The sequence below is a fragment of the Pongo abelii genome, chromosome 6 (genome assembly GCF_028885655.2).
Source record: "Pongo abelii isolate AG06213 chromosome 6, NHGRI_mPonAbe1-v2.0_pri, whole genome shotgun sequence".
NCBI lineage: Eukaryota > Metazoa > Chordata > Mammalia > Primates > Hominidae > Pongo > Pongo abelii.
The window spans coordinates 9,303,887-9,318,694 of record NC_071991.2 but is presented as its reverse complement, the minus strand read 5'-3'; the positions used below and the strand labels follow the sequence as shown (position 1 = coordinate 9,318,694).

Sequence of the window (14,808 nt, the reverse complement as noted above, 5' to 3'; positions counted from 1 at the left end):
TAATAAATCTGCCTTTCTTTATCTACAACCATCTTGGTAAATTCTTTTACCCCTGTGCCACCAGCCCAAATAGTTGTCATTCCCCCAAGTATATTCTGTATTCTACACGGTTTCTGTTTTGCAAAATCCCATTTCACTTGGTTATCTTGTAATATTCCTCCCTCCCCTCCTGCCCTGTGGACTTGGTTTTTGAAGTATGGATGAACAAAATAGCCCTTCTTTTTATTGAAAATACCTGCAAAAACGTCACTCAGGAAGCTCAGAAGAGTTGAAAGGACTTTTAGCAAATTTCACATACAAGCAAGATAGAATCACTGTGAGTATGGGGAGGTGGAGAGTTGATCTGACACGCAAGAAGCTCCTCAAAGGCACAGATACTGGCAGAGAAGGTGGGGAGGACTACAAACAGCTACATGTGTACACTCACATGGCTTGAAGAAGGGTAGAGAAGCCATGTCCTGGGCTAGATGACTGTTTCTCCTGTCACCTGTGTCTCCTTTTGTACTGAGCTCAGTTCTCCTCCCAAACTCTCCAGATTGTCCAGGTACAGGCTCCCGTGGTCCTCCTCCATCCTCTGGGAAGTGGACAACAAGTGCCAGCAAGGGCAGGCCATTTCTTGAGCGAGGCAGATGGTACCTAGGGAACAGCCAAGGTTTGGGTCAGATCAAAGAAAGTCCAGAGATCCACGCCCTAGAAGTCAGGTCCCTCTAGCTCCAGAGCCGCCCTCCCTCATTCTGCCCCCCAGTCTAGGGTATTACAGAGAGAGATTACAGACAGGATGCGTCAAAGGACAAGAAGTACAAATACATGTATAAAATCACAGACCCATGGTCAGCACCTAGAAGACATCTCAGCAATCATGTAGCCCATTAATGGGTGAAAAAAAAAAAAACCTAGGGTTTAGGGAAAGGAAGTTCCAACACAAAACCCAGGCCCAACCCAAGACCTTCAGTGAAGTAAAAGATAGACAACTGACATGAATAAGAACAAATGAGGGATGGACATGGTGGTTCACGCCTGTAATTCCAGTGCTTTGGGAAGCTGAGACAGGAGGGTCTTTTGAGCCCAAGAGTTCGAGACTCATCATGGGTGACATAGCAAGACCTCGTTTTTACAAAAAAAAATTAAAATTAGCCAGGCATGATGGCATGAGCCTGAAGCCCCACCTACTTGGGAGGCTGAGGCAGGAGGATCACTTGAGCCCAGGAGGTCAAGGGTGCAGTGAGCTATGATCACACCACTGCCCACCAGCCTGGGCGACAGAGCAAGACCTTGTCCCTTTAAAAAAAAGAACAAATGGCCGGGCGCGGTGGCTCACGCCTATAACCCCAGCACTTTGGGAGGCCGAGGTGGGTGGATCACAAGGTCGGAAGTTGGAGACCAGCCTGGCCAACATGGTGAAACCCCGTCTCTACTAAAAATATAAAAATTAGCCGGGCGTGGTGGCGGGTGCCTGTAGTCCCAGCTACTTGGGAGGCTGAGGCAGAATTGCTTGAACCCGGGTGACGGAGGTTGCAGTGAGCCAAGATCATGCCACTGCACTCCAGCCTGGGTGATAGAGCAAGACTCCATCTCGGGAAAAAAAAGAGACAACAAATGGAGATATCTTGAGTGAATGATCAATGCTGTGTTAAGATGAAGACTAAGGTAAAAGACATCTTCTATTTTCAGCATTATAGCAGACTACTCTCCCACTAAAAGCCACAAAAATTTTAAATAAAATGTGAGAGAACTTCAAAGAATTCATGGAAATCATGGAAAAATGGAATTAAAAGGTTAAAATATAAAATATTGTAACTCTATTTGGTGAAGGGGAAATTAAGAAATAAAAATAAATATGTGGTTTTTTGTTTCTTTGTTTGTTTTTTTGAGATGGAGTCCCACTGTTGCCCAGGCTGGAGTGCAGTGGTGAGATCTCGGCTCACCGCAACCTCCACCTCCTGGGTTCAAGCGATTCTCCTGCTTCAGCCTACTGAGTAGCTGGGATTACAGGCACGTGCCACCACACCCAGCTAATTTTTGTGTTTTTAGTAGAGATGGGTTTTTGCCATGTTGGCCAGGCTGGTCTTGAACTCCTAACCTAACCTCAGGTGGTCCACCCACCTCAGCCTCCCAAAGTGCTGGGATGACAGGCGTGAGCCAGTGCACCTGGCCATATATACATCTATATGTGTATATATACATATATATACACACACACATATTATATGTATATAGACACACACACATATATGTGTGTATATAAATATATGTAAGTGTGTGTGTGTGTATATATATATATTTTTAACTAGCTGGCCATGGTGGCGCATGCCTGTAGTTCCAGTGATTCAAGAGGCTGAGGCAGGAGGATCGCTTGAGCCCCAGAGTTGGAGGCTACAGTTGTACCACTGCACTCCAACCTGAGCAACAAAGCAAGACTCTGTCTCTTAAAAAAAAAAAAAAGGTAGAGACAGGAATAGACAGCCTAAGGAACCAGGATGGTGGAAGGGAGACTATAAAAATTTGAAAGAGTTTAGTTCTAAGTCAAGAAGGATAAGAACAGGAAGGCCAAGGATGGGGTTGAAGCTCCAGAGCAGTGCTGTCCAGTAGAACGTTCTGTGGAGAAGGAAATTTCTCTGTCTGCACTGTCCAATATGACAGTGTCCAATAGCCACTGGACATATGTGGTTACTGAACACCGGTGATGTGGCTAGTATGGCTGAGGAACTGAATTCGTAACTTTTTATTTTATTTTAGAGATGGAGTCTTGCTCTGTCACCCAGGCTGGAGTGCAGTGATGTGACCTCGGCTCACTGCAAACTCTGCCTCCTGGGTTCAAGCGATTCTCCTGCCTCAGCCTCCCGAGTAGCTGGGATTGCAGACATGTGCCACCATGTCCAGCTAATTTTTGTATTTTTAGTAGAGATGGGGTTTCACCATGTTGGCGAGGCTGGTCTCAAACTCCTAGCCTCAAGTGATCCACCCATCTCGGCCTCCCGAAGTGCTGGGATTACAGGTGTGAACCACCACGTCTGGCCAATAGCTATTTTAATTAACGAAAGTTAAATAGCCACGTCTAGCTGGCAGCTGCAGTTTGGAACAGTGCAATTCTAGAGAATCTAAAGGGAGGGCTTCCACAAGACAGGTTCCTAAATCCAGACCGAGGACAAGAAGCAGGGCACGGTTCCCTGGACACTCACCAGCCACTATGAACAGAAAGATGCCGAAGCTCAGAATGTAGTAAGGCCACAGCAAGGAGAACTGCAGGGGGCCGAGCTTCATCCTCAGAGCCTGGATCTCCAGGGCATGCAGCACCAAAGCCAGGAAGGCACAGGCCCCTGCAGGGTCACAGGGAGGCACCCTCGCTCTCCTCCCATGCTGCCTGCCTTCCCTCCCAACTTCACCCCTTGTGGCTCCTCCCTGGAGCCTCCTTCATCCTTGCCTCCTCTTTGAAACAAAACTCCCACCCAGATGCCTGTCCCCCCCTCCTTTCTGACTCATCTTCAAAGCCCATGTGCTTCACCTCCCAGGGAACCATCATCAGAACTCCCTTTCCTATCACCCTCTGCATCTGCCCTTAGCTCACTTCAGGTTGCACCCTCTGGGTGCAACACTTTGGATTAAATGCAATCCCATTTTCCTACTGCATGTGCTCTACCTCCACCATTTGCCTGGGAGCCTCTCAGGGTGGAGCCTGGGTCACCCTTTATAAATGTCAAAAGGGGCCAGGTGCAGTGGCTCATGCCTGTAATCTCAGCAATTGGGAGGCTGAGGCAGGAGGACCGCTTGACACCAGGAGTTCAAGGCCAGCCTGGGCAACACAGCGAGATCTGCATCTCTACCAAAAAAAAAAAAAATGTTTAAATTAGCCAGGCATGGTGGCACATGCCTGGAGTCCTATCTACTTGGGAGGCTGAGGTGGGAGGATCACTTTAGCCCAGGAGGTTGAGGCTGCAGTGAGCTATGATCGCACCACTGCACTCCAGCCTGGGTGACAGAGTGAGACCCTGTCCCTAAAAAGAAAAATTATGCCTCTTTTGACATCACAGAGACTGCACACCCCTCTTTCTCTGGACTCTTCCCCAGGCCCTAGTGAAGGTCAGGGATCACCTAGCTGTTCCACACCTGTGAAGAAGCTGATGAAGGCTAACACAAAGTTTTGCTTCCAGGTCCTCGGGAAGAACTTGGATGCAAAGGGCACCATGATGAAGGTGGTGAGGAAAGCCAAGAAAACTGCAGAGAGCAGGAAAACCCGGCCGAGGATGATGTAAACTGCAGGGGAGGGAGAAGTGGGGCTGAAGCTGGGAACCCTGACCCAAAAAGGTCAGAGTCCCACAGAGCCTGGGCAGGGCTGGCCCCGGGAGCCTCCACCACCCTTGGATCCCAAAGCATGGCCTTGGGACCAAGGTTGTGACCATGCCACTTTGGCCCCAAGAATGCTTTGGCCCCACAATTTGATTCCCAATGGCATAGAAATATGGAGAAAAAAATTAAATTGACAATGTCAGACATTGAAATCACCAGTTCTTAATAAATATATTTTTTCTTTTTTTGAAACAGGGTCTCACTCTATCACCCCGGCTGGAGTGTGGTGGTGCAATCTCAGCTCACTGTAACTTCGACTTCACAGGCTCAAGCAATCCTCCTGCCTCAGCCTCCAGAGTAGCTGGGACCATAGGCATGCACCACCAAACCTGGCTAATTTTTTTATTTTTATGTTTTGTAGAAACAGGGTCTTGCTCTGTCGCCCAAGTTAGAGTGCAGTGGCACCATAATAGCTCACTGCAGCCTCAACCTCCTGGGCGCCAGCGATCCTCCCATCTTGGCCTCTCAATGCGCTGGGATGACAGGCGTGAGCCACCGTGCCTGGCCTTAACAAATGTTATTATGTGAATTTGGTTGTACCAAACCATGTATCATCCACTAGGGGAAAATGGTGGCTTTAAAAAGCAACACAAAATCAAACTCTTGTGATAAAATTTGTTGCACGTGCAAATGTGAAGAATCACACCTGTATTGGTTACCCTGAAGTAATTCGCCTGTGGAAAATCAGAACTTTGTGAGGTCAAAATGTTCTGAACAATGAGGGAATCCCCACATCTTTATTTAATTTTCCTAGTTAATAGGAGTGAGACTGGGTGCAATGGTTCACGCCTGTAATCTCAACACTTTGGGAGGCTGACGTGGGAGGACTGCCTGAGGCCAGGAGTTGGAGACCAGCCTGGGCCACATAGTAAGACCCCATCTCTACAAGAAATTTTAAAAAGTTGGGCATGGTAGGGCACACCTGTAGTCCCAGCTACTTGGGAGGCTGAGGCAGGAGGATCATTTGAGCTGAGGAGGTGGAGGCTGCAGTGAGCTATGATCACACCAGCCTGGGCAACAGAGCGAGATCCTGTTTTTACAAAACCTAAAATTAAAAAATTAGCTGGGAGCTGTGGTGCACACCTGTAGTCCCAACTACTCAGGAGGCTAAGGTGGGAGGATCACTTGAACTCAAGAGTTGGAGGCTGCAGTGAGCTATGATCACACCAGCCTGGGTGACAAAGCGAGATCCTGTTTTTTACAAAACATAAAATTAAAAAATTAGCTGGGAGCTATGGTGAGCACAGGTAGTCCCAACTACTCAGGAGGCTGAGGCGGGAGGATCACTTGAACTCAGGAGTTGGAGGCTGCAGTGAGCCATGATCATGCCACTGCACTTCAGCCTGGGCAACAGAGTGAGACCCCATCTCTAAAAGCAACGACAACAACAGAAGTAGTGAAATAGACCAAAATTAGCAGAGCCAGAGTCTGATAACAGGGTGATTTGTTCTCTGACTGCTGGCATGATGCAGACCCATGTGAAAATGAGTTTGCATACCCTCCTGAGCTGGCAGAGGTGGGCAGCTGGCAGTGGGATAAGGAGTCAAAGTTGCTGTTGAAGCCCCAGATATCCCAGAGTCTACCCTTGGGTTAACCAAGCCTGGTTAATTTTTTGTGTTTTGTTGTTGTTGTTGTTGTTGTTGTTGTTGTTGTTTTGAGACAGGGCCTCACTCTCACTCCCAGGCTGGAATGCAGTGGCACGATCACAGCTCACTGCAGCCTCGAACTCCTGGGCTCGAGCAGGAGCCCTCCAACCTCAGCCTTTTGAGTAGCTGGGACTACAGGCACATGCCACCATGCTCAGCTAATTTTCTTATTTTTGTAGCAACAGGGTTTGGCTATGTTGCCCAGGCTGGTCTCGAACTCCTGGCCTCAAGCAATCCTCTGGCTTTGGCCTCCCAAAGTGCTGGGATTACAAGTGCAAGCCACCGCGTCCAGCCCTGAGCTAATTAGATTTTGTCCTCTCTGCTCCCACCCTGTTCTTTCACCCCCCACCTCTGTCCCGACACTGGCCCCATCTCCCTCTCTCTCCTCCCCGCCTCCATCCCTCCTTACTGGACAAGGGTCGAGGCTTCCAGCATTTGACATAGAAGCAGTTCTCAAATAGGCCACTGAAAAAGACTTCATGGGACTCCTCGTTCGTCAGTCGCACCCAGAAGGGAAAGATGGAGACCACCAGTATAAGCAGGTAGCCTAGGGAGGTTAAGGCTGGGACTATGGCCCAGGAGAATCCCTTCATGTCCTTGTCCTCTAACGTCAGCATCACCTGTGTAAGAGAAAAGTGATCGTGGAGGTGGGACACCGACCCAAATTCTCCTGCAGCACAGAGGGAAGGAGACAATGGCTGGGGAAATGTCAGTGCTGTGTATGACGCACATGTGAAGCTCAGTAAATGATGATTTCTTTGCTTAACTTTACAGCCTACACACCTCTGCAGCAGACCAAAAAAAAAAAAAAAAAATGCATAAAACATTTTCTGTCGCTAAATCACTGGGTGATCTTGGGCATGTCAGGTTTCCTCTCTGAGCCCCAGTTTCTTCCTCTGGTAAAGTGAGGAGGTTGAACTGGGCCATTCACAAGGCCTCTTCAGCTTTAAAGTTCTCAACTTTCAGCTGGGTGCGGTGGCTCACACCTGCAATCCCACCACTTTGGGAGGCTGAGACAGGCGGATCGCTTGAGTCCAGGAGTTCAAGACCAGCCTGGGCAACATGGCGAAACCCCGTCTCTACCAAAAATTAGCCAGGCATGGCGTTGCACACCTGTAGTCCCAGCTACTCAGGAGCCTGAGGTGAGAGGATCGCCGAAGCCCAGGAAGGTCAAGGCTGCAGCGAACCATGATCACACCACTGCCCTCCACCCTGGGTGACAGAGCAAGACCTTGTCTCAAAAAAAAAAAAAAAAAAAAAAAAAAATTTAAAATAAAAAAACGAAAGTACTAAGCTTTCAATTCTTTTTTTTTTTTTTTTTTTTTTTTAAGATGGAGTCTTGCTGTTGTCGGCCCAGGCTGGAGTGCAATGGCACCATCTCTGCTCACTGCAACCTCCGCCTCCCATGTTCCAGCAATTCTCCTGCCTCAGCCTCCCGAGTAGCTGAGATTACAGGCGCCCGCCACCACACCCAGCTAATTTTTGTATTTTTAGTAGAGACGGGGTTTCACCATGTTGGCCAGGCTGGTCTCGAACTCCTGACCTCAGGTGATCCACCCGCCTCAGCCTCCCAAAGTGCTGGGATTGCAGGTGTGAGCCACCGCACCCAGCCCTAAGCTTTCAATTCTATCAACAGCCACCTCTACCGGCCATCAGAAGGACAACTCCAGCCTATTTTGCAGTCAACTGTCTTCTTTTCGGGATTTCAGACTGAGAACCAAGGGGAGATATTCAGACCGGGGCCTTAGGTGCCCTTATTCAGTGACTGGCCTTCTGACCACAGGAACTGTGGGTTTAGGTGGGGAGGGGTCCACGTGGGCAGGAGGAGCCCCTGCTGAGAAATGAGCAGGTCATGTACAAACAGGAAGTTTTACAAAGAGTTCTGGTGTTTCATAGAGCCTCCTGCAGCCCGGGCCCTCAGTGAAGGATCCCTATCACATGGAGTTCCTCCCCCAAACCCATCTTCTCTTTCATCACCATCTGTCACTAAGATGTCTCCTTCTGTGGCCAGTCACTGGTGACTCATGCCTATAATCCCAGCATTTTGGAAGGCTGTGGTGGGAGGATCACATGAACTCAGGAGTTTTGAGACCAGCCTAGGCAACACAGTCAGACCAGTCTCCACAAGAAATTGTTAAAAATTAGCCAGGCATGGGGACATGTGCCTGTCTGTAGTTCCCAGCTACTTGGGAGGACGAGGCAGGAGGATCTCTTGAGCCCAGGAGTTAGATACTGCAGTGAGCTATGATCATGCCGCCGTACTCCAGCCTGGGCAACAAAGCAAGACCTTGTCTCTAAAAGAATAAAAATTTTCAAAAGATGTCATCTTTTGAATGAGTAGTTACACCGTAGTGGGTAAGTGCTGGCTGGTCTTGTCTCAGCTTCATCACTTCCTAGCTGTGTGATCTTGGGGAACTTGCTCAGAGTCTCAGGACCTTGCTTTCCCCATCTGGAAAAGGAAGGATTATAACACCTGCCTAATGATAAGGAAGGATATATTATAACACCTGCCCACTGAGAGGACCAAATGAAATAACACATACCAAAGTGTCCAACACAGTGCTGAGCACTCAGGTGCTTGGTTAAAGTTGGGAGGGCAGGGATGGAGGGCAGATTTCTAAAATTCAGATATCCCTGTGGGAGAAGGGGCTGGAGGCCACACCCAACTTCAGGACAAATTGTTTCAACGAATCTGCTTTCCCCTCTGTCTGTGCTGAGCCTGGCAGCTCTGAGGAATGAGAGTTATCCAGCAATGGGAAGAAAGGAAGCAGGGACGGTGATGGGAGCTGCAGGGAGGGTGGGCCTGGCCAGAGGCCTCCAGGTGGCACTGTGATGACCCCGGCTACCTGGCAGTGCAGAAAGGGGGCATCAGGAGGTGAAAGGAAGATGTGACAAGGGAGGTGCACTCCAAGATGACAGCCTTTCTTTCCAAGTCCTGCCCAAAGCCAGGCCTGGGGACTCTTGCCTGTGCAAGGCTGGGCTTGGCAGCATCACGGTTTTCAAGCTATGCCTGGGGAGTAGAGAGCACAAAGCCCCCAAAGTGAGCGTGCTTTCCTTCCCTGCTCCCACACCCTGTGCAAACCTTGCACAGTGCAGGCACTGGGGCCTCTACCCAATCCCCATGCAGACCCTCACTGCAGCCAGGGAAGGGAGCGTCTTTGCCCATGTAGACACTTGCTGCAGCCAGGGAAGGGGGCATCTCTGAGAGCTACCAATGGCTATGGCTGAACAAGCCTAATGGCAGAGGCCAGAGGTGTGGGTCCCTTCCCGAACCCCCCACACCCAAATACCCTGGTTATAAACAGGTAAACACATGTTCATCTTCGATGCTGTCAGAGTGACTTGAAAATGTTTGTACTTTCTCTTCCTTTCTGACATTCTCTAGTTTCTCTTCTTCCCACTTGAAAAATTGAATTATTCCCTTCTTTCCTTATTATTTTTTGTTTTCAGCTACAGGATCTCACTCTGTCGCCCAGGCTAAACCTCCTGGGCACAAATGATCCTCCCACCTCAGCCTCCTGAGTAGCTAGGACTACAGGTGCATGCCACCACGCCCAGCTAATTTTTTAATTTTTTGTAGAGACAGGGGTCTAACTATGTTGCCCGGGGTGTCTTAAACTCCTGAGCTTAAGTGATCTTCCTGCCTTGGCCTCCCAAAGAGTTGGGATTACAGACATGAACCACCACACCCGGCCCTTCCCTCTCTTTAAATCTCCCCTTTCCATCTCCCATCCACTCTCTGGGTCATACAAGTCACCCCAACCTCAGGGCTTCCACTTCCTTCTCTCTAAAATGATGAAGTCTGTTGGACCAGAGGGCATTGAGGCGTCCTTCTAGTATTAGAACTCAATGGAAAGGAGTCATGGCTGCATCTTGATCCTGTCCTCTGTATAGATGGGAGTACACTGGGCATTGTCATTTGATAGGGGGCACCTCTTCCTGTCTACCCCATCTCCACCAGAATGTGACTAGAAGTGATCTCTGTCTCCTTTATTTCTACCTTTTTTTCTCTCCTTCACCCAAACCCTAGCCTTTCTCATCTTCTCAGTTTTCCCTTCATAAAGTTCCCCAACCTTCCAACCTTCCTGTCCCCATGCCTGCCACATCTCCCTCCACACCTGGAACATCACCGTCATCCCCAGGCTCCTCTGGCCTCTGTACCTGGTGATTTGGTTTGGCTATGTCCCCACCCAAATCTCACCTTGCATTGTAATAATCCCCATGTGTCAAGAGCAGGGCCAGGTGGAGATAATTGAATCACTGGGGCAGTTTCCCCCATACTGTTCTCGTGGTAGTGAATAAGTCTCACAAGATCTGATGGTTTTATAAGTGGAAGTTCCCCTGCTCAAGCTCTCTCTTGCCAGCCACCATAAAAGACGTGACTTTGCTCTTCATTCACCTTTAGCCATGATTGTGAGGCCTCCGCAGCCATGTGGTGGGAGTCAATTAAATCTCTTTCCTTTATAAGTTACCCAGTCTTGGGTATGTCTTTATTAGCAGCATGAGAACAGACTAAAACACCTGGGTTCCTTCCTGGTGGGGGGTGCCCATTCTGCTCCCCTAAATTTTCCAAACCCCAATCCCCTGAAAAATGCAGCTTGGTCCTGTCCACTCCATGCAGCCCTCCCAGCCACTCCCTCAGCAAAAATTCACTGTGCACTTACAGGTCGCCCCATTCCCAATGTAGGCCAATGGTGGGGATTCAGAGATGAAAAAAGACAGGAACTCAGAGGCTCTTGGAACTACTAGGGAGAGAGACACAGAAACACATTATATGATGCAGTGCTTTCATCTTCACAACCTGGGGTTACTTTGGGGCCAGGCATACCCCAGGGCACTACCTCTTATCTGTCCCGTTCCCACTGCCCCCTCCACTCTCCAGTGATGAGGACCTTGTCCTCCTTTACCTGGGCACCAGGCCAGGGCCCTCCCTGAAGCAGCCCTTAGTGCCAGCACTGGACAAGGTTACATCTTCGGATACACAACTTAAGACCAGCACGGATATAGGCCAAGCTGAAAGATCATAGATATTTGAATACAAGAGGGGATTTGTACAAGATCCTTTTGTACAGAAGCAGAGCTGGAGAGCTGGAGAGAGGGAATGACTGGTGGAGGATTCCACAGCCCATCAGTGCTGGCACAGGGACCAGAATACTGCATCACTGCCAGGACAGTCTCACCAGCCACCAATGGCCGGCAGTTCAATTCAGTGATTCCCAAATCTGGAATTCTGTGGATCCAGAGAATGCTTTCTTATAGGGATGTGCATGTGTGAGAAAGGGAGAGAGAATGGGGGAATATACGACTGCCAACTTTTTATTTTGCCAAGAGCATTAAAAACAAAGCAACTTATCTACTGTCACTGGTTTGGTTTTTATTCAATTTTTTGTTGTTGTTTTTTGAGACAGAGTCTTGTGTCACCCAGGCTGGAGTGCAGTGGTGCATTCATGCCTCCTGGGCACAAGCGATCCTCCTGCCTCAGCCTCCCGAGTAGCTGGGACTACAGGTGTATGCCGTTACACCTGGCTAATTTTTTTTTTTTTGAGATAGGGTCTTGCTATGTTGCCCAGGCAACCCCTGGGCTCAAGTGATCCTCCCACCTTTACCTCCCAAAGTGCTGAAATTACAGGCGTGAGGCCCCACGTCTGGCCAAATTATTATTTTTTAAAGGACCCATGGGCGGGGAGCGGTGGCTCACGCCTGTAATCCCAGCACTTTGGGAGGCCGAGGCGGGTGGATCACGAGATCAGGAGATCGAGACCATCCTGGCTAACACGGTGAAACCCCGTCTCTACTAAAAATACGAAAAAACATTAGCCAGGCGTGGTGGGGGCGCCTGTAGTCCCAGCTACTCAGGAGGCTGAGGCAGGAGAATGGCGTGAACCCGGGAGGCGGAGCTTGCAGTGAGGCGAGATCGCGCCACTGCACTCCAGCCTGGGCTCCAGCCTGGGCGACACAGCGAGACTCCGTCTCAAAAAAAAAAAAAAAAAAAAAAAAGGACCCATAACACCAGGAGGTAAGAAAAGCTGTGTAACCCGTGGTGGTGCCTGGACCAGCATCTGAGGACCACTGGCTTGGCAGGAGGTTCCTGGACCCTAGGCCCCCTTCAGTGCCTGAGCTGCAGCCCCGCACCTCCCAGGCCCTGGCGCTTCCCGGGAAAGCCGGCAGCTGCTCTGGGGATGAAGGAAGTGGGCGACCTGAAGGGTATCCTGGTTTGGAATGGGAAAGAGACCTTCCCTTCCCACTGTTTCCTCCGGTCATCTGTGGCAACTTGGACTGCACATTGACCCAGGGTAGGGTCAGAGTTTCCTTCCCGTTGACAACCCTCCTCGGCCCTTTCCCCCGAATGCCAGGACTCCGCCCTTCCGTGGCCCCAAAGCCACAGGGATATTTTCAAGACCCCAAGCTAGGCCCTAACCAGGCCATCCGCCCCCAGCCCCTGCCCCGGGCGTCCCACAGCCAGTTAGGCGATGTTCCGCCTTGGGTGGGTAGGGGGACTTCCCCACATCCTCTCCCAGCCTGTGGGGCCACCTTGCTCTCCCCTCCCTCTACCGGTCTCCCCTCTACCCTTCCCTGCACCTGCGGCACCGTCGTAGGGGGTTTCGCGTCCCAGAGCTGGGCTGCCCTCCAGGCGGGTCACGGTGGGACCCTCGCCCGCCCCTCCAGGCTCCACCGCGCTCCTGAAGCTTCCGTTGGCCCCAGAGGCCCCGGCGGGGGGTTGCCCCGACCCGGGGAGGAGCCCACTGAGCCTGGGCCTCTGAGCGGAGCTCCAGCTCCAGCTCTGCGGAGGAGACGCGGGCTCACCTCCCTACCTGCCGCCCCGGTCACCGCACACCTGGCGGGTGGAGGGTGGGGAAACCTGGCCCTGGCGTCTGCCCACAGTACCGGCCTCGCTCACGGGTGGGTGGGGGCGGAGGAATAGAGAGCGTCAGGGATCTGAATTCAAATCCTAGCTCTGCCATTACCAGCATGGGGACTTTGAATAAATTTCCTGTTTCTCCTTCCTGGGTCCTGGGCTTCTATTCTGTAAAATGGGAATAATAATAGTATTAATAATATAGTGTTAATAGTATTAACACTATTATATTAATGATATACTATTAACACTATTATGTTAGTAATATAGTGTTGAGTGCTAACACATTAATAATATTGCGTTAATAGCATTAACACTATTGTATTAATAATATAGGGTTACTATTAACACTGCTATATTAATAATACATGATTAACACTATTAATAATATTAGTGTTAACACTATAATATTAACACTATTATAGTGTTAACACATTATATTAATAACACTATTATATTAATAATTATTATGTTAATATAGTGTTAACAGTATAATTATATTAATAATAACACTAGTATATTAATATTATAATTAATAATAAAGTGTTAATAGTATTAACACTATTATATTAATGATAATAGTGTTAACACTATTAATAATGTAATAGTATCTACACTATAATAATAATATAGTGTTTCATAATATAGTGTTAACACTATTTTATATTCATAATATAGTGTTAGGCCGGGCGCGGTGGCTCACGCCTGTAATCCCAGTCCTTTGGGAGGCCAAGGCAGGCGGATCACGAGGTCAGAAGATCAAGACCATCCTGATCACGAGGTCAGAAGATCAAGAGACGGTGAAACCCCGTCTCTACTAAAAAATACAAAAAATTAGCCAGGCGTGGTGGCGGGCGCCTGTAGTCCCAGCTACTCGGGAGACTGAGGCAGGAGAATGGCGTGAACCTGGGAGGCGGAGCTTGCAGTGAGCAGAGCTGGCGCCACTGCACTCCAGCCTGGGCGACAGAGCAAGACTCTGTCTCAAATAATAATAATAATATACGGTTAACACTATTATATTAATAATATAGTGTTAATAGTATTAACATTATTATATTAATAATATAGTGTTAACACATATTAGTAATGTAGTGTTAACACTATCATATTAAAAATATAGTGTTAGTAGTATTAACACTCATATTAATAACATAGTGTTAACACTATTATATTAATAATATGGTGTCAATAGTATTAACACTATTATTTTAATAGTAGCACACTGTGATATTACTAATATCTGTAATGTTAATGATATTCAGTGTTAGCACACTGTGTTAACACACTGTGGTATTACTAACATCTATGATATTCATAGTATTCAGTGTTAGCACACTGTGATATTACTAATATTTGTGACATTAATAATATCCAGTGTTAGCACACTGTTAACACACTGTGATATTACTAATATCTATATTATCTATCATATTAGTGATATCCAGTGTTAGCACACTGTGTTAACACACTGTGATATTATAATATCTGTGATATTAATAATATCCAGTGTTAGCACACTGTGCTATTACCAATATTTGTGACATTAATAATTTCCAATGTTGGCACATTGCAATATTAATAATATCTATGATACTAAAAATATCCAGTGTTAGCACCCTGTGATGTGTTAATAATGTCTATGATATTAATAATATCAAGTGTTAGCACCCTGTGATGTGTTAATAATATCATCTATGATATTAATAAAATCTAGTATTAGCACCCTGTGACTTGCTAATAATAATATCCAGTGTTTGCACCCTGTATTAATATCTATGATATTAATAATATCCAGTGTTAGCACAGTGTTAGCACATTGTGATACTAATAATTTATATGATATTCATAATATCCAGTGTTAGCACACTGTTAGCAAAATGTGATATTAATATCTATGATATTCATAGTGTTCAGTGTTAGCACACAGTGATATTAATATTACCTATGATATTCATAATATCC

At 47.9% G+C, this 14,808-nt stretch overlaps 1 protein-coding gene across 9 annotated transcripts in view; it reads right to left on the bottom strand.

Annotated features, from left to right (window-relative positions):
• Positions 1–263: 263 nt before the first annotated feature.
• Positions 264–14,808, bottom strand: part of TMEM225B (transmembrane protein 225B) — a 37,476-nt gene continuing 22,931 nt past the window's right edge. Inside the window, exons 1-7 of one of the 9 annotated variants that reach the window (XM_054560211.1) lie at positions 12,570–12,915; positions 10,898–11,003; positions 10,655–10,735; positions 6,400–6,610; positions 4,105–4,251; positions 3,180–3,317; positions 264–636 (exon numbers count right to left, since the gene is read on the bottom strand). In XM_054560211.1, coding sequence (XP_054416186.1) covers positions 464–636; positions 3,180–3,317; positions 4,105–4,251; positions 6,400–6,610; positions 10,655–10,666 — 681 coding nt within the window. In that variant the 5' untranslated portion in view covers positions 10,667–10,735; positions 10,898–11,003; positions 12,570–12,915 and the 3' untranslated portion in view covers positions 264–463. Of the gene's footprint in view, positions 637–3,179; positions 3,318–4,104; positions 4,252–6,399; positions 6,611–10,654; positions 10,736–10,897; positions 11,004–12,569; positions 12,916–12,955; positions 13,015–14,808 lie in introns of those variants that run through there. The other 8 variants (XM_054560212.1, XM_054560217.1, XM_054560214.2 and 5 more) reach the window with 8 other exon arrangements.